This window comes from Schistocerca gregaria, chromosome X (genome assembly GCF_023897955.1).
Source record: "Schistocerca gregaria isolate iqSchGreg1 chromosome X, iqSchGreg1.2, whole genome shotgun sequence".
NCBI classification, from domain to species: Eukaryota; Metazoa; Arthropoda; class Insecta; order Orthoptera; family Acrididae; genus Schistocerca; species Schistocerca gregaria.
The window spans coordinates 201285854-201308791 of NC_064931.1; the positions used below are offsets into that span (position 1 = coordinate 201285854).

General features: G+C 39.6%; 1 protein-coding gene across 1 annotated transcript in view; it reads left to right on the top strand.

Annotated features, from left to right (window-relative positions):
* LOC126298453 (organic cation transporter protein) overlaps positions 1–22938 on the top strand; it is a 685520-nt gene that overhangs the window by 553794 nt on the left and 108788 nt on the right. Inside the window, exons 3-4 of the mRNA XM_049989783.1 lie at positions 12458–12650; positions 19590–19693. Of these exons, the coding sequence (XP_049845740.1) occupies positions 12458–12650; positions 19590–19693 (297 nt within the window). The remainder of the gene's footprint in view (positions 1–12457; positions 12651–19589; positions 19694–22938) is intronic.

A 22938-nucleotide genomic window follows, 5' to 3' on the forward strand; every position in this document is an offset into this window, starting at 1 on the left:
AGAATTTCACTGACTCTCTTTCTGCAGTTCTCGCGCTGCAGAAAGTGGTTATTCAGACTTCAACAAGTCATCACATTAATGTGACTGAACAGTGTAATAATAATAAACATATGAAATTTTGTTTTTAAAATTCAGTCTTAATCACACCACGTATGTTACAAGAACATAGGTGACCGATTTTGGTAATATCACATGACCATCATCAGAGCCATGGTATCCTTCGAAGATGGTAGGTGGAGCACTCGTCAGGTCAACTGGACCATTTGACATCACAGCAGCTGAGAAGGGTGCTCCACCTAGCATCTTCGAAGGATGCCATGGGTCTGATGATGGTCAGTGATATGACCCAAACCGGTCACCTATGTTCTTGTAACATACGTGGTGTGATTAAGACTGAATTCTAAAAACAAAGTTTTAAAAATTTTAAGCACTGTTCCAAAAATGTTTATTAAAATTGTATAAACATATGAAATGATTTATTTCAATTTGCAGGTCTCAGTAATGGGCAAGGAGTGGGGAGGGTGTCTGCTATTGCCTATTATCATAAAGACGTTCAACTGGAATGATTTGGAAAATCACAGAAAACCATATATGGTTCATATGGCTCTGAGCACTATGGGACTTAACTTCTGAGGTCATCAGTCCCCTAGACTCACAACTACTTAAATCTAACTAACCTAAGAACATCACACACATCCATGACCGAGGAAAAATTCGAACCTGCGACCGTAGCAGCAGCGCGGTTCCGGACTGAAGCGCCTAGAACCGTTCAGCCACAGCGGCCGGCTACAGAAAACCAGGACTATGGATAAGATGTTTATTTTCACAGTCTCAGTTGAATATGCTTTGAGTGACTAATTTCGATGGCGATATGAAGAACGTCAGTTCTATAAAAGAAAAAGAAAAATAGTAATTAATAAATATTTTTAAGTAGATAAATATAAGGTGAAAACTTCCTAATAATTTGAAATCATAATTTTTACACATATCGAGATTAGTCAAAATATTTTAAATAAAAGAAGTCATACATCAAAAGAAAATCCATCATACCAACTTTTTGCCAGTTTATAAAGCTACGCAATGTACAACTAAAACCAATTCGTATTAGAGAGGCATGTCAGGAATAATGAGTAGGGGTATAATAAGAAGGAAGGTTAGTGGGAGGAAAGGGATGAAGGAAGAAGCTAAATGGACAGAAGTACGTGCAAAATATATTTGTATTCAAAAAACATCTTAAAATTCACTTTAAAAGTGAAAACGTAAGTTTGATAAGTAAACAATGAAATATGGTGTTTTCCGAGGAAATATTGTCTACTGGCGGAAAATGATGGCTCGATCACATAAAAAGCATCTATACTCTTTGTATGAACTTTTTTCGTACCTCCCAGTGCATGCTAGAGACTTACAATAGTGATAACACAAGCAACCGAACCTAAAATACTCACACATGAACTATATTGTTTACTGTTTCATTCGTTTCAGCAAATCATCTCCCCATAACAAAATCAAGGATTCCTGATGAAAAATAAAGGCGCTTACTAGGGTAAATCATTCAATCTAGGGTTTTAGACTTATATTTTATTACTGACAGCCTTCTACAGTCGTAGGGATCAATCGACAACATGTGTTCTAGTATGCTGCACAACCTTAGTTAGGTATTCCCAGTATAAAGGCCACTCCTTTGTTTCGTGTTGATGAAATATTTTTGTTCGGTTGAGGCATGTTCATGCTGTGAGCCCCAAATCTCTTCGACTAGTAGACGTAACGTGATGTCAGTTTAGAAATCTCTAGAGTGTTAAATAGAGGCCTGACTGCACTTTGTAAATTACTCTGGATGGCTCGCTTTTGGGCTAAAAATATCATTTCTACCATCAATATGTTGCCTTTAAATATTTTCCTACAGGGTATCAAGGAATGAAAGCATAAAAAGTAACGTAACTTTGGTGCATCCCTAGTGATAGCTATTGACAACATCGTTATCGTTAAATTAGCAGCACTCAGCTTCTGTATGAGTTCACCAACATATTGAGCCCACGACAGTTTACCATATACCCTCAGTTCCCAATATCTGAGTGTCTTCAGCTTCTCTAATCATGATAGTATTGTTAGAAAATTGAATGTAGCGCGAATAAACCGGATGTAAGAAACTTTATCCACCGTACTTTATAGCAATTTGGAGTCAGTTTATTGGCTGCGACCTAAGAGTTGCATCTCTCCAGAATCCGCAAAAGATGAGGATTGACCATTGAAGACCCTGCACATCTCAGTTATATCAGTAACAGCTTCATTATTTGCACGGAAAATTAAGTCCTAATCTTCTTTCGTTACCTGCTATCAACGAAATGACACCTGAACCGTTTTGGTTCTTCTCTTATGCTCTCACTGTACTCAGTATTAAATTTTCTTTATTCTGATACATATGCTTCATATTTGGGGGGCTCGTACTCTTAGCTTTGCTACTGAAAGTTCTTCAGACCTTACAGTCTTTTCCGTCATTAGCCAGAACAGATGTCTGTTGACTGTGTCGTAAACTTTGATTCAGTTACCGCTTTCTTTTGCTTAAGTTTCCGATGCCTAGTGGTATTCACATTGTATACTCTTCGCGACAGACATTTCGTTCGAAGTACGTTAGTGGAAAACAGCTTTCATAAATTGTAATAAAAGTGTGATGTAATGTGTTTTGTTCATCGACCAACTTGTATGCTCTGTGTAACTTCTGACAGAACTAGATGGCGCAGTGGTTAACATATTGGACTCGCATTCGAGAGGAGACCATTCAAATCCGCATCTGACCATCCAGATATAGGTTTCCCATGATTTTCCCATTTCGCCCCTGGAAAATGCCTGTATGGTTCTTTGGAAAGGCACGGATGACTTTCTTCCCCATCCTTGAAACATTTCGACCTAGTGATCCGTCTCTAATGACATCGATGTTGACAGGACGTTAATCCTTAATCCTCCTTCCATCTTATGTATATCTACTGCCCTGCCGCTAATATTCCTTCAAGAGTAAAAACATGATTCTGTTTTATTGGGTTGGAGAATTTTAATTTCTTACATATTCGTGGACTTTTCGTTTCTTTCATAGCGTCTGCCAGCCTTGGAGTGAGTACCTCATTGCCTGATACCGAGTTATTAACAGTTTATGCACTAAATCGATTCATCTACGAGATATTGAAGAAGATATTGTCTATTGCTGTGCAGATGCTTCTTGTTGAGAAAGTTACAACTGAGAGTAAAGTAAGTAAAGAAAGGAATGGTTCTTTCTTGTTTGGGGAATGTCTCATGAAGTCAATACCGCATGCCTCAAACAGAAACATGCTAGTCTTCCTCGTTATGAGCATCACGTTTGCACAGAACGAACATCGAGTGTGGGTGCAATGGTAAGATACTGGACTCACATTCGGGGGAGCGATAATTCAACTTTCCGTCCGACCATCCAGATTCAGATTTCTATTGTTTCCCTAAATGACTTAAAGTAAGTTTCAAGATGATTCCTTCCGAACGGATAAAGCAGATTCCCTTCCACATCCCTCCATCGTTCGAACTTGTGCTCTATCTCTAATGATCACGTCGTCGATGGTACTTTAACGACTAATCTCCCCCCCCCCCCCCTCTTTCTTAGAAACATCCCATTGTTCAATCTGGATGATCTATAAATCACTATTTCTAAAAATTTAATAGCAGTCCATTCGAACGTTGTTGCATAGATCCCTAACACTTGTTCAACGAAAAAATCGATATTTCATTGTGCTTAATGGAATATTATCGTTGGCAAAGTAGCAACTCCATCTGTCTGCTAATTATACCTGAAGAAGGTGCCTAAACTATATCCCTGGAGACGAAGCCTCACCATTTCTTCGCTCTCAAAATGATGTGTCGAGAGCCATAATACGTCAAAGTCCACACCTAAGTGTAGTTCATATCTTTCCACAACATTCTCGCGACGTTCTAATGAAACATCTACAGTGCAATGGAGTCTTATTTTCTGTTACCATAGGACTAACTTCTTTGTTTACAGAGCCCTTACTAAGGAGAGGTTAAATTCACCTTAAAAGTATATTTATGTCTCAGATCAATTACAGCCTAAATCTGACGCACTCAACCTGCCTCTCCTTTCCAGATCATCTGTCTTGAAAAACCCAAATTACTGGTAATCCAGTCGTGTAAGACTTCACTTCATATCATCGTTGAAGAGCCGTCGCTCATGATGCCAGCACCACATGATAAGAGCCGATGAATCTGAGAAGCTGACTTTGACCCGTCGCAACTTAACCCATCCCATCCGCTATCATCACATGATCCTCCTTTGTATAGTCTTTGCGGAGTGGTTTCTTATTCTGTTTTAATGGACTGAAACATGTGTCTGTATACATCAGTTACATGATGCTCACATATTGGCACTTCAAACAAGCGACAGTTGAAGCCTGATGTATGGTTTTTGGTCCGTTCAAAACATTCCCCACGTTCTTTACACCTATACCTACTTTACATACAAATTCATTGGAATCTGCCGGCTAGAGAAATACACTTTCCGTCTGTAATGAACAGGGTGATTCCGTGATGATGATAACGTCATCGGTGACGGAGAGGGGTAAATCTATTAGTTTGAAATGAGGGACCCTGATCCGGAAACGACCGAGTCGAAAGTTATAAGCGAAAATAGTTCTGACACCGCTGACTTGACCTATTCTGCTATAAGCTCTTCGCTTTGCATATTTTTGGAGGAGGAAATATGGACCAACATAAGAAAAGAAGTCCAGTAAACATGGTCTCTAAAACTCATTCATTAAGAGCTATGTGTAACACATCTCTTCTACTGAACAGGTGTTCACACTCTTAAGGTATGCATGATAAGAGGTCCAATGTCAGAGGTATCAGAACGATTCGGTCGTTTTTGAACCAGGGTCACTTACCTCAAACTGATACATCTGTCCTCCTCCATCAACCCTAAAACTCTGTAACTTCACTACGGAATCATACTGTTTTCCCCCTGTTTCTATCTGCTGCACTTTATAGCCCTTTTCGTCTCCACACGGCCCTCCTCATTCTGTCAGATTGTTTGCTGACACCCTTTAACAGTGCCTCAAGGACGCTTATCTTTCCGTCCACACCTCTGGTTGTCTGTTACTGCTGAAGAATTGACAAAAGAGGGAGGAGGGAAGAATACTCAGTATTGTAGAATACTCAGTATAATGTCGTTTATTGAAACTGAACTACACTTCTCGAACAATCCCTATATACACACAAAGAAAACAAATAGCATGTAGACGACTATTCACCAAGAGCGTCGGTGAGGTCCGTCGGAGCTGGTCCTAGCTCGGCGAGGAACTGGCTGTACTGCTGCTGCGCTGGCCTTATAAAGCCGGCGGAGGTCGGCGGAGTACTCCAACTTTCCTTGTGTCTGTGAGGCGACCTCTGCAGAAAAAGGTTCGCATTAGTCCCTATCAAATTCTGTTTATTTTGAAGAATTGTTTTCCTCTTGGTTGCGCCTGGAAGTGCTTGTGTATGTTATATGGTCTTGAGTGTAGTCTGCCTGGCAGGGGCCGTCTGTGGCAGACGCAACAAGGAGTGTAACTAATCTTCGTTGTAATCTGCCTACTACATTTTTGTCTAGAAAAGTGATTCTTAAATCTACTGCATAGTGATTCACTGCTAACGAATCTACGGCATCTCCCAAACCTTTCACTTCAACTCAGAATTTACTAAAATAAGCAAAAACAATCAAAGGTACGTGACTACTTGGTTTTACAGAAACAACATGCACTTAATTCACACTTGCAAACCTACACAAGCTACAAAAAATAAAATAAAAACTCTACCATTTCGTAAATTACATACTGTTCTATCGAGATCTAAACAGCAACGGGAAATAACCATTCTGCAGTTAGTACGTCACCCGGGCGCCCGGGTTCCCGGGTTCGATTCCCGGCGGGGTCAGGGATTTTCTCTGCCTCGTGATGGCTGGGTGTTGTGTGATGTCCTTAGGTTATTTAGGTTTAAGTAGTTATAAGTTCTAGGGGACTGATGACCATAGATGTTAAGTTCCATAGTGCTCAGAGCCATTTTTTTAGTTAGTACGTCAGCAGTTCACTGAAGGTTTAAACATCACTGTACATGAATTACGTAAAAGCTATTTCCAGTGCCGTTGTATGCTATTCTAATGCTGCCATTGATAAACAGTGCATTCTTTTTGTCTTTTCTAGACATATACACAGGTGAGCAAAACCTAAGGACTAAAGTAATTTTCACATAATGTTTCACTGCCACATAATATACATGGTCCAGGCTCATTAATGTGACAACCGCCTACGATCCAGGTCAACGTGCAATAACCACTCGCACACGGCAGGTGTCAGCACTAGCACTGGATGGTATATGAAGCGTTTTGGGGGGGGGGGGGGGAAAGGGGCGGGGGTTGGGGTGCGGAAACAGTGGAATGTTGGCGTAATGCGGAAACGGAACGAAATGGTTCAAATGGCTCTGAGCACTATGGCACTTAACATCTGAGGTCATCAATCCCCTAGAACTTAGAACTACTGAATCCTAACTAACCTAAGGACATCACACACATCCATGCCCGAGGCAGGATTCGAACCTGCGACCGGAGCGGTCGCGCGGTTCCAGACTGAAACACCTAGAACCGCTCGGCCACACCGGCCGGCGGAAACGGAGCGATTTACACTATGTGATCAAAAGTATCCGAACAACTGGCTGAAAATAACTTACAAGATCTTAGCGCCCTCCATCGGGAATGCTGGGATTCAGTATGGTGTTGGCCTACCCACAGCCTTGATGAAAGCTTACAGTCTCGCAATTAGGTGCTGGAAGGTTTCTTGGGGAATGGCAACCCATTCTTCACGGACTGCTGTTCTGAGGAGAGATATCGATGTCGGTAGGTGAGGCCTGGCACGAAGTCGCCGTTCCAAAACATCCAAAAGGTGTTTTGTAGGCTGCAGGTCAGGACTCTGTGCAGGCCAGTCCATTACAGGGATGTTATTGTCGTGCATTATGAACAGGTGCTCGATTGTGTTGAAAGATGCAGTTGCCATCCCCAAAGTAGTGGGAAGCAAGAAGGTGTTTAAAACATCAATGTAGGTCTGTGCTGTGATAGTGCCACACAAAACAACAAGGGTGTAACCCCCTCCAAGAAAAACACGACCACACCATAATACCAACGCCTCCGAATTTTACTGGTGGCACTACACACGATGGCAGATGACGTTTACAGGGCTTTCGCCATACCCACACCCTGCCATCGGATCGCCACATTGTGAACCGTGATTCGTCACTGCACACAACGTTTTAACACTGCTCAATCGTCCAGTGTTTACGTTCCTTACTTCAAGCGAGGTGAACCGTGATTCGTCACTGCACACAACGTTTTAACACTGCTCAATCGTCCAGTGTTTACGTTCCTTACTTCAAGCGAGGTGTCGTTTGGCATTTACCGACGTGATGTGTGGCTCATGAGCAGCAGCTCGACCATGAAATCCAAGGTTTCTCACCTTCCGCCTAAGTGTCATAGTACTTGCAGTGGATCCTGATGCAGTTTGGAATTCCTGTGTGATGGTCTGGATAGATGTCTGCCTATTACACATTACGACCCTCTTCAACTGTCTGCGGTCTCTGTCAGTCAACGGACCAGGTAGGCCTGTACGCTTTTGTGCTGTGTGTGTGCCACTGTCATTACCTCCCTCTTCTGTCCCAGTCGCGTACGGTTCACGGGAAGAACGACTGTCTGAAAGCCTCCGTGCCCGCTGGAATCTCTCTAATTTTACATTCGTGATCTCCTCGGGAGGTATAAGTAGGGGGAAGCAATATACTCCATACCTCATCCAGAAACGCTCCCTCTCGAAACCTGGGCAGCAAGCTACACCGCGATGCAGAGCGCCTCTCTTGCAGAGTCTGCCACTCGAGTTTGCTAAACATCTCCGTAACGCTATCACGCTTACCAAACAACCCTGTGACGAAACGCGCCGCTCTTCTTTGGATCTTCTCTATCTCCTCCGTCAACCCGACCTGGTACGGATCCCACACTGATGAGCAATACTCAAGTATAGGTCGAACGAGTGTTTTGTAAGCCACCTCCTTCGTTGATAGGCTACATTTTCTAAGAACTCTCCCAATGAATCTCAACCTGGCACCCGCCTTACCAACAATTAATGTTACATGATCATTCCATTTGAAATCGTTCCGCATGCATACTCCAAGATATTTTACAGAAGTAACTGCTACCAGTGTTTGTTCCGCTATCATATAATCATACAATGACGGATCCTTCTTTCTATGTATTCACAATATATTAAATTTGTCTATGTTAATGGTCAGTTGCCACTCCCTGCACCAAGTGCCCATCCGCTGCAGATCTTCCTGCATTTCGCTGCAATTTTCTAATGCTGCAACTTCTCTGTATACTACAGCATCATCCGCGAAGAGCCCCATTGAACTTCCGACATTATCTACTAGGTCACTTACATATATTGTGAAAAGCCATCGTCCCATAACACTCCCCTGTGGCACGCCAGAGGTTACTTTAACGTCTGTAGACGTATTTCCATTGAGAAAAATATGCTGTGTTCTGTTTGCTAAAAACTCTTCAATCCAGCCACACAGCTGGTCTGATATTCCATAGGCTCTTACTTTATCAGGCGACAGTGCGGAAGTGTATCGAACGCCTACCGGAAGTCAAGGGAAATAGCATCTACCTGGGAGCCTGTATGTAATATTTTCTGGGTCTCATGAACAAATAAAGCGAGTTGGGTCTCACACGATCGCTGTTTCCGGAGTCCATGTTGATTCCTACAGAGTAGATTCTGGGTTTCCAGAAACGACAGTACAGTTGACAAATGCTGGATGGTCGTTGACGCACGAGGATGTACCACAATATATCTCCTCAACGCATTCGACGCATGCTCGGCGGGGTTTAAGTCGGGAGGACGGGCAGGGCAGTCCAATCCATTCGCCAAATTCTTCTCTTTCCAAGAGGTACTCTACCTGCTCTTTACGATGCGGTCGCGCATTGTCATCCATAAAAATGAAGTCATGTCGTATGTGATGGGGAGACGTCCACATGCACGAACGACCATTCAGCAGTTGTCAACAGCGCTGGTGGAAGAATGGAAACGGAGTGGCCGAGCAGTTCTAGGCGCTTCAGTCTGGAACCGCGTGACCGCTACGGTCGCAGGTTCGAATCCTGCCTCTGGCATGAATGTGTGTGATGTCCTTAACTTAGTTAGGTTTAAGTAGTTATAAGTTCTAGGGGACTGGTGACCTCAGATACTAAGTCCCATAGTGCTCAGAGCCATTTGAACCAATTGAAGAATGGAACGCCCTACCACAAGAAATTCATATCAACTTTGTGGCCCTCAGAGAAGCACGTTCTAGAGCGTTCACTACCGCCTGTGGTAGTCACACACCCGCCTTTCGTAGTGTCCAGGGCATCATCATAAAATGTGGTGACTCCTCTGCAATTACTGTCTTTGAGCAAAGGTGTCATTGTTTTCGTCTTATTTGCTTCAGTTACGTTCTGTCTTTCTATGTATGGTCCAAGTTTCATCGAGCTATGTTACTTGGCACAGACACATCACGCGCGTCCTTAAGTTTTGCTGACCAATGGATGATGTTGGTATTGTAGATCGAATCCGGCCATAAAATAAAATTAAAAAATTTCAGTCGAAACTTTTTTTGTATGCCACAAGCTTTATGCAACTGATCGCTGTGTCCTTCATTGTGATTATGTCACATTGCTTCTAATTCTCTTTACTGGTATATTTTATATTACCACACGACTTAACTTCTCCCTCACTGTGATAGAAGTTAAAAGAAATTTTACACATTCCCTGTTAAGGCAGCTTTGTTGCTGCGATGCTCTTAAGCTGTCCTGTATTGACCATAGAACTAGACTCTTTGCTTCCCAGTTTGATTCAGACTACGGAATCTTGGAAGCTTTAAAAAAAGGGAACAAAAACACTGTAAGTCTTATTTATTTTGCATGTTCTTATACATATTTAAGATTTTTAATTTTAGAGCTAAAAAGTAATTTCTGTGCTGTTTCACTCGGCATGACATCAGTGAAAAAATAATTACAGTGCCGCAACATTGAGTCAAAACCTGATGGTCCCTTGATACAAAATTCGTATTCGCTGAAGTCTTTAGTGCTGCAAATTCAACAGAGTTCAGTTCTATTAACTACATTTCTCGTATTTTTTTATGGAGTACACGAGATCTAGTGACGTAAGAATTTACTAATCCTCCTTTGTGTATAAGTACTACGATAATCGTACCGTCGACGTTTATACGAGGCCTGTCAAGAAAGTAAGTTCCGATTGATCGTGAAATGGAAACCACAGTGAATATCAGAAACGTTTTATTTGTAACAGTTAGCTACACCTTCCAGCTACTTCTCTGCGTAGTCGCCGTTCTGACTTAGCCATTTGTCGCAGTGTTGTACCAACTTTTCAATACCCTCATCATAGAAGGCAGCCGCCAATGCTTTTCCACCAATTCTCCATGCTGCCCTACAACTCGTTATATGTGCCAAAATGTTGCCTTCATAGACAGCGGTTCATGTGACCAGAGATGAAACTCAGAGGGAGACAATTACTGACTGTATTGTGGGTAATCAAACATTTCCAATTGAGAACGGTGCAGGAGCATCTTCATTGTCCCTGCAGAATGCGGCTGAGAATTGTCTTGAAGAAGAAAACGCACGACAGTTATGTAATGTTGGCTGCATAGCTTCAGGCGAAATTTCTCACCAGGCCCTCGTACTTGGCGGCAGACACTATTTTCTAGACATCTTTACGCGCTCACTGTGAGCTCAGAAATGAGAACAGCGACGTGATGCTATCTTAGGTCATACTAGAGACACTGCCCAACACATCTGTGCAAAGCTTTATTGGAATTTCATAGTCGTTTCCAGTTCGCGACCGATCGGAACTTACTTTCTGGACGCCCTTCGTACATGATACCATACAAAATTCAGCTACTGCAAGCTCTTCGTGAAGGTGACAAAAAATAACGTATGGAGTTCCGTAATTTCGTTCTTGGCAAGATGGAGGATGACAGTTTTCTTCAACGGTTAGTGTAGGTGACGAGGTAACATTCCATTTGAATGGAAAGGTGAACCGTCGTAATGTGAGAATATGGGGTACGGAGGAAGCACATGAACTTTTACAATATGAGAATGACTCTCCAAAATGTAAAGCGTTTTGTGCAGTTTTACGGCAAAAGGTGTTTAGTCCATTTTTCTTTTCCGAGAACACTGTTACTAGAAGCACATATCTCGATATGCTTCAGAGTTTTCTTTTCCTACCGTTGGAGACTGATTCGAACGACTCCATTTACCAACAGGATGGGGCACCGCCACACTGGCATCTGGAAGTGCTGGAATTTTTAAATCGAAGGATTACTGAACGATGAATCGGTCACACTTGACCAAATAATTCAGCCCTACGTTACTGGCCTCCTAGGTCACCGGACCTGACTGTATGTGATTATTTCCTGTCGGGGTTTATAAAACACTCTGTTCGCGTGCCTCCGTTACCAACAACAACGAATGAACTGAGACATCGAATAACAGCAGCTGTGGAAGCTGTAACTCAAGAAATGCTCGCTGCAGTATGGGAACAATTTGAATACCGCGTTGACATATGCCGTGCACCTACGGGGGGGGGGGGGGGGGGGGGGAGGGGCATTGAACACCTATGAAAAGGTATGAAACAAAAAACTTTTTGAGTTTCCCTTTCATGAAAAAACAAAATTCATTATATATGTTTATAATTTTCAGAAATATAGACGTGCCATATCGGATGGTTCTTTTTGATACAGTCTGTATACTCTTAATAATAACAGACTGTCGACCGATATTTAAATATATTTCATGCTTCCTGAACAAAGCTTGAAAATAAAAATTTAATGAAAGACCAACAAACGATTTGTGAAATAATTTGTCTGAATGTAAAAAATAAACTAGAACATTTACGCACTTTTGAACGATACTTGAAATTATGTAAGAAAAATGAGGTGCCGATTGAAAATTTTAAAGTCCAATGTGTAACTTAGAATCTTAGAATTTTAAAGTGTGCTGGAGAGTATTTTTCTGGTAGAACTTCACTCATTAGTATCCTTATTTCACTAACATATGAGCATCTCAGCTGCTGTACATGACTTCAAGCACATTCAGAGGCATGTCAAACGTTTCTCTAATCGATTTCATCACCTACTTTTAAACAAATCATACTAAAAAGGATTTGATTTTTCAAAAAAGTTATTAAATTAATTAATTGCAGAATATTTTTGCAGACACATAACGTAGAACATAGTGAACACCGTTTGACTGTCTAATTCTTAATTTGCTCAATAATTTCTCATAAGAATAATTGTTTTTCTCCTTTCAGTAACAAATAGCAGTTAACATTCCTTCAACAATTTACGTGTTTGTTTCTCTTGACAGGTGTGCAATTCCCGGAGTTGACGTGAATGGCAGTGTAGCTCCTTGGAACACAAGTGAGCTGACATTCCATATACCGCGTGGAAAGGACGGTCTCGATTCCTGCCGTATAATTGACCACTCGACGAACCAAACAATCAAGTGTGACTCTTGGGTGTTTGATAATACGTATTACGAATCGAGCAAAGCAATAGAGGTGAGTGATGAAATGATGCAGTCGCATGTTTCTAGTTCTATAATAATTAAGAAAATATGTATCATGGACTGTCGGACAGCTTAACTGCAGCAGGATGGATGATAGAGAGTGCATTTGAGGAGCTCGCTATCTCTGTAGAGACACTACGCCCGTGTTATACGCTGCAAGAAAGAGATGAGGTCCGTCTATACCGTAGCTTGATAGTATATGTCTACGTAAAGTGGCAAGAAGACATGGAAACCATTCTAACGCTCTTCTTCGCGACTAGATACTTTCCATGCAAAGTACAGCATGAAGGTGTAGTCCAGTCGATTTTGTGAGATCATCGTATGTGTGGGCTACAGGTACATATTTTGGCTCAGCTTAGAGAAGTTTTTGAAGAGCAAACAAACGAGAACCTCCTATAAAAGAATAAACTGTGCCGTGGATAGACTGACGTACGAAACCCGGCGGGAACTTAAACGGAACTTAGCTCTTTCTAGGTGTCGGTATAACCTTTCAGAGTGTGCATCGTTTATCGATTGCGCCTTAAGCTAATATAGGTTATGTTTTTTAAAGTCCACCCTAATACTGTTTACTAAGTTACATTAAACCTTTCTGTTTATTGCCTGCCAATGTTCCACACATGATACTAACTAGACCGCTATAAATCTTGAATAAATCTTCTCCCTACAAAAAATGACTAATAATTGATCTTCTATCGTTCCCAAAGTAGATAAAGATGATACAGCGCAAATACTGTACATAGAAGATGATAATTTGGAAAAATTAGCATGGTAAAGAGAAATAATCTGTTTTTCGCTTAGAATTTCGTAGCTATTAAATTTAATTCTGCGTGCAGATAACCGATATTGGCCGGAAATCTAAAAATCTCTGCAATCAGAGGAAACACTGAGATGCAAAGAACTCAAGGAAGGAAACCGCTGAATAGAGCCTCTAACGACTTTGCTGCCCACAGGATGTTAGAAACAAGTGAAACATCGATATAGAAAAAAGCTTCTGTTTCTCCCTCCGCAGCGCAGTCAAGCATTTCGTATTGCCTATCCCTCAACGCAGTTCGCATCCCAGAGCCAATGACATAGACTCAGTGCGATACCCTTTTAGACTGGTTTGAGAATATTGACTTTTACCGTATTCTAGTGTTGTCAGGAGTAGGCGAGTCTTCATCTTTTGCGAAAACCGTTCACAGTGCGTACGCTGAAGCCAATTTGAGAAGTACTCAGTATTAGACGTACATTTGCCTCTGTAAATTTCTGGAATCGCTTGAAACCATAAACACGACGTCATGTTCATAGACTTCAGTCTTCTCCAACTGGTGAATCTCAGCTGCCCCGGTTTGCCCCTTGTCTTGACTGACTAGCTCAGCTATCTTATCAAGTCAATGCAGCCCAAGCACTTTAACAATGTAAGAGACCCAGTTTTCTTTCTCCTTATCATCTAGTACTTTGCTCGGCTTTCACATTGTTAACAGAACAGTAAATATCGTAAATAAATTGTTTTGCAACGGACGTTGTTGGTCACACAGTTAGACAATGAATCCTAAACAGTCGTTACATCACAAGCCATTTCCTGATACCAAATTTTAGGACAACTAACACGTGGGGCATGGGGCGGGCAGGGGGGCGGTGCCGGGAGGTACTTACCGTAAGGGAAACACTTTCACCCATCTACTAATCTAGATAACCTCGTTGGCGTGTATTCTCTAAGTCATTTCAGTCGACACAATGGAATGAATCTTTAAATAGGCCACGGCTGCTTCCTTCCCTGATACCTATATAACTGAACTAGCATTCCGTTTCCGTTGATTACCATGAGACGTCAAACTCAAATCATATTTCCATGTCCTTTGCCAGTCACCTACCAGTTGGGCAAGCCCTCTGTAACCCACATGGAATGAGTGATGACCCGTACAAGTAGCATCATGCATTCAAACCTGATTAACCAGACTGCCCATGCCCAAACGTTGCGAAGAATATTCTGCTTACGGAAGTGCTGTGAGTGCTGCATATGTGCAGCCGATTAACGGGACATGCTAGTTTTTTGACACTGGGCTCAACCGGGATAGATGTCTGAGAATAAAGCCTTATGTGCGTGATATCGCTTGAATGACTCCAATAAAATACCCTCAGTCAGTCTGAGGTCCAGTGGCACGAGACATGTTGAGAAGATATTTTCCGTCCAACGCCAGCTGCGAGTGAAGCTTGGATAACAGTTCGTTATACCCAGGAGCCATTACCGCTTAGAAGCAAGCTTTTATTGCTGCATTTCCTTTAAACATATTCTCTAAGTAGCTCTTTTTTTAATTCCGATTCTCCAAGATTCAGGTCTCTCAGAGTTAATATTATTTGTAAATGAACAGAGTCATATTATTTCTTGTCGAGCTATACCTTGTGTAGTCTGTTTTTACAGCTACCGTGGTTACAAGTCTCCTCGTCAAGTTCTGTAAACTTAGTAGTATCAGCTTAACACTGCATCCGAATTGCAACCAGTTTGAAATTAATTTCATTGCCATTAGTATGGAAAGCGACCCGAGAACATGCGTAACGCAATTAGACTTCACGATTACGGCACGTTCGCCAGGGAATAAAACTGGACACTCCATACCAGAATTTAGCGACACTTTTTTGTACTGGAATCTTCGTTTTAATTACTTTACTTACATCAGGTTTCAGGATGATATACAGTGCATTACTTTAATATTTGGCCACTCTAGTACATCGACGTCGAAATTCCGCAGAAAAAAAAGCAGGCATGATAGCAAGTAAGTAACGACATAAAGGAAGTAAATCTCCAGATAGGTACTTTTACCGTTCTATTATTTCTGGCTTGAACTGTAGGAAAAAATTTCCTTTTTTGTCGTTAAAATAGCATTAAGTTGTAATATAAAAACATGCGGCTACCAATGGCTCGAACGTTTGTTCCCTCATTGAAACTGTAACAAATACCATCTTTACATCCCAGCAATACTTCTCTCCAACAATATCTTTCTATTAGTGACAGCTGCTGGCTTGTTGCTATAAAAAGCGCGATTCGCTCAGGGATATGATTCGCTTTCAACACATCTCTTTCCATCGCTATCGGCTCTATACGATCGAGCGCGGATGACCTTTCTGTTTAGCGCCCTCCGCCGTAAATCATCATCTATTCGTTCGTACAGAAATGAAAAGAGAATCCTCTCACTTACACAACAGCGGCAGCAAGGGAAGCTTAGTGAAACACACAGACGTCTCTTCAGCCGTAAGTTAAGGGAAACCCCTTGTTCAATTGCTGAAGTTAGCAGCGTAATTATTTCAGAACAGTGGCACCAAAATCAACCCTCAGAGAGGACAATGCGTTTTTGTCAAGATTACACCGGGTGGAAAGAAAGGAAAAATTACCTATTTAATGTGATCAGTTGTACGATGGATCCGAGCTACACGAGTAAAGAACCTGACTGGTAGGAAATGTATTTAAGGACGAAAGTAATAAATCAGATGACAGAGCGCGTGAGTGGCACTTGATCGACGAAATATTACAAAGTAAAATCGTCGCATCACAATAAACAACGTTGGAACTGTGGTAATTATATGTAATCTATATCTTCGGCTAGGGGAGGCGAACTTACGTTTACTGACAGAACTTGACTAGAGGCAAGTACCTGAATCTTTTATAGGAGTATTTACACAAAAGTCGAACAAAATGTTTTGCGTCAGATTGACGATCATATTCTACCAAGATATGAAACATGAGGATTTCGCAGTGCGTCTGTGACTGCCTTTTAGCTGCTCTAAAGTTATTTAAATAATTTCGCAATCTCTGTAGCTCAGGCTCATGGAGAAGGAATGAGAAAGTCTGAGAAGAAGAGTATGGCATAGATAATTTCCGTATAGACAGAATAGAAGAATTTCTCATTACCCACTAGAAAAACAACAGACAAATTCTAAGGAAACAGGTATCGGTATAAACATTTAAGAGATTCTAAGACTAAAACAATGTGAAACAATATATTGAGAACTTTTTAAAGTAAAAATATATTGGGTCGTTGCTGGACAGCCGAATATTGAAGTGGCTCCGTTTTATGTTCTGTTACTTTATGATTATTTTCACGTGTTTCTTTGTAAATATTATATGCGATTTTCATTTGTAGAACACGTATAAAAATATTGTAAAATCACAAAATCTGTTTTGTCGTAAATATATATATACAAATAATATAAAATTATCTGCACCACAAATATGGCCAACTGTTAAAATGAGACACTGCATATTGGGGCGAACACCCATTGCGTCATAGAGGCGCTTGACGTATTGCTGAGGAAATGTGCCGTATTTCTGCAACGGGCATTCCAGATCCCTAGTACCAGACTGTAACCTTCACATCGGGCCCCACCACGTCGCGTGTGTGATTGGTCAGTGGATCTTGCACGCCAGGGTAACATGTCGCACCAGGAATGCCGTCGATGGGCAACTTTTCTGTATGGCATTTTGTATTACTGTGCAACAATGTAGGGCTTTGGAACTGCTCCAGGAAACATTATTATAGAATTTCCACAACATACTATTTCATTATGACAGCTGTGGTCTTGAATCAATATCTGCTAACTATGTGACGTTCCGCAATGCACTTCCGGTTCTCATGCAGCCAAGAACGTCTCCATATCAGATTATATGGAGAATCTTATGAATAGATACTTCACAAGAGAAAAGCCAACGGAGTTTTGGCAGTTAATGTGTTACCAGAATGAGACGTTCTGTCTCCGTCTGCAAGAACCGGTAGAGAACGAGGCCGAGGCACCAGCTACAGAGATGGTGTTGTTAGCAATGAAATTTTGTTTTTGTTATTTTGACATATTTTGTAACGTTCATCAAGTATTTACCGTATCTATAAAGAGTTCAGTTTCTACCGCTATTTTAAGTTATTCAGTTGTTTGTGATTCTCACAAACTGATTAACTGGAAAATAGAGCCGTCATTAAACTTTGTTGTGGACTGTTTGTCGCCAACGAATTCCCCACAGTTAGGAAATGGATGACTGAATTCAAAAGTTGGCGTATTTCTCTTGAAGAAGAAGTGAAAGACGTCTCAAACCAGCAACCACATATGAAAACACTGAGAAAGTGCTTAATGTGGCATAGCTAACTCCGTAGACATATCAGAAGAAACAGTAAAGTTATGTGCCAAATTATGGACGAGAAAGCTTGGTGCAAGACGGGTTCAGCTTTTGTTGAATACTGACCAAAAGAAATTGCGAAAACTTGTTTGTTACCAATGTCTGAACCCTTTCATGAATAAACCACCAAATGTTGAGTACCAATTTGTTATTGTGGATGGGACGTGGATCCAACACTTCATGCAAGACACGAAGCAGTTATCAAAACAGTGGGTGGAAGTCGATAGCCCCGTACCAAAAATGGCTAAATTGGTTTCATCAATCGGAAAGAACATAATCAGTTTTTTCTGGTCTGTAAAATATCCAGTTTTCTACGTACAAAGATAAAAGAAAAACTGATGAATGATACACAAGTCATCTCGACCAACTGGATGTCAAAACAAAACGAAGGAGACGTACACCAGATTCGGCGACTAAACAAAAGATTCTCTCACCTGAAGAAAACTTCTGCAGCTTGGACGATGTTCACGAGATTTGTCAGTCTGTGAGTTCCACCTATTTCCAAAAACAAAATTTATGGCTGGATAACGTTGTAAGTTCAATGATGAGGCTATGGAAGCCATAGACAGATGTTTTTCAGACCCTCCGAAATCGCATTTCAGGAATGAAATCTACTCACTGGAAAAACACTGGCCAAGAGACCTCATAAATGTGGACATCATCAGAAAATCAGTACATTTTAATCGATAATTCGAAACCGAGCAGGTCTGAAAAATTACTCATCATTTATCTGTGGTATAGTTTGATTCATAGGCGTGAGATTATGAATACTATATTGGTATTCGAATTCCCTATTATTACTCCCTTTTTCTTTTCTTTTTACATCTACTGCCACTGTTGAGATTACGACACAAGTTGGGTGATGTGCCGCAAATTACTTCAAGCAAACCCAAACAAGTGAGTTTCAAACACTGTGTGATGAAGACCGCATTTCAAAACAGGCGTACCTATATACTGTCATACATCTCCTTGCTGTAGCAACGGTATACTTTGTAAAATATATTTATTGATGAACTTCAGAACACCTAAAAAAATGACGCTGCTGGTTAATATCTTGAACGTTAACACTTCTTGCTGTGCCAAAATTACCTGCATCTTTATGACGCTAAGTTGGAAGATACTGAAAATTCAGACTTTCAGAAACGCTACATCCGCTCATACAAAACATTATAACAAGTCCAAGTAGATTAACATTTATAAGGAATTTAAATTTTATAATTTATAATGTAAATAGGTATTTTAAGAACTGAGACCTGTGAAAAGCAAACATTTTCTTGCGATCTCAGAATTTACACTCCACCATTGCCCTTTTTCAGAGCCTAGAAGCTCGCTCAGTAAACTGCCTGAGATAGAATCCAAAGAACTATTTACAATATTGGTATTCACATGGCCCCTCAAGTACGTTTAATGTGTTTTCTAACTATGGCGTAGATTGCTTCGTATGTGTGAAATTATCAAGGACGTAATGCCACTGTGACTTTCCACAAATCTGTATGTCGCATCTTTCTCTTCCACATTACTTAATACTGCGTTCTATGCATAAGGAGATCAGAAAAGTCAAATTGATAAATATCTGCACAATCACAAAAGAAAAAAGTAATCCAGAAACAAACTCTGGAATGCAAACTCAGAAAGTCTGAGAAATAATTTGACACATAATCAGTTGAGTTTGTTTCCTGTGATTTGGTTTCATTTCTGATGTATATAACTAATTTCTCGTCAATTTTCAATGTACATAAAAATATCATGTTCACAATAAGATGCCTGAAGACTTTTTATTATTGTTTGCAGTGGAATTTTGTTTGTGACCGCCGATGGATGGGAGCTGTTGCACAATCTGCGTACATGTTCGGTGTTTTTACTGGCGCTGTTGTGCTGGGGAGCCTCGCTGACAAGTGAGATACTTGAACATGCTTTTGTACATCTGATGAGAGAAACAGAGTGTGATATATAGAGAAGTAAATCGAAAAATCTGAAACAGATGTGATTTAAGATCACTTATTACATTTTCAGTTAACGCTCGAGTATCATTTTTGCACAACTGTCTCACGTCCATGAATTATCGTTTCAAGAAATGGCTATCTTTGTTCAAGTGTGGCCACTATCACATTAAGGATAAAGAAGCACACAGAACAGACATTACATTTACGTATGTAGCACAAATCACTGTTTAACATGCAGTTTGACATCTTGTTGATAAAAATTATTCCTCCACACAACTGCAAATTTGACTTGTGAAGTATTCTCAGACTGGGAGAAATACACTAGAACCAATAAAAAATAATTTATTTCACCATATGATCTGATAAAATGGGATGGAAAATATTGAACAAAGTATTTTTTAAAGCTTTTGATGTAATATAGTTGAAATGAAGCACGCGGAAGTTACCTAATGCCTCTCTTTACATTCAATCAAAAGTTACGACTCTTGAAAGGTAGCTATTAAACACAGGGCATTTTTCAGATAAGAAGTACATTAAAAGTGCTCACTTATATATACATAGTGATCGTTCCCTTACTTATTCGTGTAAAAGTGAATCGCATTCATTTTGCATTATGAGCGGGAAGTAAAAAATATTGTAAGTAGTTCTGTCTGGTCAGTCGTGGCGTAAATTAAAAATAAATGATAATGAGCATCATTGAAAAGACAATAGCAACTTTTTTCTCAATAAATTTTCTTAAAGAGAAATTTGACCAACAAAATATTTCAGCATATTCTTTTCAAATGGGACACAGTGCAGTATTGCACTGAAAGTAAAGGGGTACATGACTAGCGAGAAGTATCTCCCTTTCAAAATACAAAGGAAGATTCTTTAAAACTATATATTAATACAAAATTCTGTTTTGCTACTGCCATATTTCTCTCAAAGCCAAATCTAAAATAGCGATTAACTTTGATAAAAATTGTGTTTTACAGTCATCAGATAACTCGATTAATATTATAAACTAGTAAGTTGGAAAACATTTAGCTGGAAGTGTATTGCCAGTTCTTGCAATATTTCATTTTGTTAAGATGGGGATGTTAACAGTATATTACATTCATATTCCAACTACTCTAGTGTTCACCTGAATAAAAAATTACATCCCATGCTAGAAATTAATCAGTTATTAAAAATAATTGGAACAAATGCCAAAGGGTTGTTACCTGAGAAACATTTTCTAAGTGTAGTTCATTAAGCAGGGAAAAAGACTGCAGCTTCAAAATGTATGAATATTTTTTTTAAATGTCATTCTCAAATAAAAAATATATATATTTTTTACAATACAGCAGGCGCAGCTAACGTTACTGCGACAATTATTTGACAAATACATAATTAAATATAAAGACTCATACTGAAATAAAATATCAGTAATATCTTCATAAAACAACGTCCGCATCAAATTTTAAAAGTAAGAAGATTAATCAAATGTACAAATTTCAAACATTAGCGATTAAGTATTTACGTTTCTTTAAGTAATAACAAATTGTCACAGTCTTTCCACCTGTATGTCCATATGTGTTGTGGACTACTTTTTTCTTCAGGTAAATAGGTTATGTGTTACTGCACAAGTAATAACATGAAATGAAGAATAGCTGTTTATACAAAAGGCAGAGTCATTATGGAAACTTTAATTTTCATGAATGATATACTCAGTAAATATTTTGAAATTCTTTGTTACCTAAGAATGACAGAAGCTTCTAAGAGGAATAATTTAAATTTTTCGCTGATTAATGAGCAACTCTATTAATAAAACACATCAGACAAAAATAAAGAATTATAGTAACATCAGTTCTGTACTTGTACAGAGATCACATGGAGAGATGGTATCGATCTTTTAATTCCTTATTGCAGAACCTCATTAGGACAAAAAGAACTAATAAGGGAACTTTTAATAAACTGTTTCTGGATTTAATAGCTAACAATGATGCAAAATATGTGATAAGATAAATTGTTTATAATAATAGCCTTAACAATAAATCGATTCATATATATATTACAAGTAATTTGAAACAAATATTATGTGAAAGATAATATTCTAATTATTTGAACCAAATAATTATATTCCACATGAAATAATGGATGTGTCATACAGTCAATGTAGACAAAAAAGTTCACACTTTTTATGCCACTACTGCACCATAAAGTTAAAATTTTCTTGAACAGTGAAATTTAGAACAAATACAAAAAAATTGAGTAAAACTTATAAACAAAATAATTATGTGCTAGAATGAGAGGATTTTATTTCAGTCACAGAAACAGCCCTATTTAACGGAGAAATGTCACCAAGAAAAGGTTTAACAAATTCCAAAATTGTGTCATCAAGAATACAGAAACTATGTATATTCCAGTGTAGCTCTGAAGGTGAAGAATAACAATGAATTTATTATGTACTAAACAAAATTGTATGATAACTGATGTCAAGTAGCGATAATTCACTCTTTTGTCAGGGAGTCAAATGGAAACATAAATCTATCAGTGACCACCACATTCAGTGAATTTCGACTCTTTTTTGCGAAAAACACGGCAACAAGGTAATAACACTACTTACTCGGCCGCAAGAGACTCAGGTGTGCTCACTATTCTTCACTAGATGATATTACATTTAAATTACACATGTCAGCTAAAATCAGAAGACTATTTGGACTCCAAAAATATTAGCAGATTTATTTTCAATGATGTGTCAAGTGAAATATTATAATTTTGCCCTGATACGAATAGATTGCCTTCTTCGCCTTTTAGTAATGCAGTGATTTTAGTGTATTTCCTACTGGTTGAAACAGGCCGTAGTCTCACCTCACTATAGACAATGAGACACAGAAATAGCATGAAGCTCGATTTAACTGTTTCTCCAGAGCTCCTCAATAATCCATATTTCGCACGTTGATCTGTTCTGAAATTATACAGGTAAAATCATATTCCTAGCTTCAGAGTTTATCTTCTCTTATCTTCGCACAGGGTAGGCTGTTAGGTTATGTCTTTACCAACAACATTCTATATGAACTTCACGAAATAAACTGCTTGGCTTTCATATACATTGCAAGCTTTCAGCCGGTCAATTCATAAACTGTCAGTATATAGGGCAGAATAAATTGAATGCCTTTCATCTAATTAACGAACAACCAGTATGACGTAAGAACGTACACTATGTGATAAAAGGT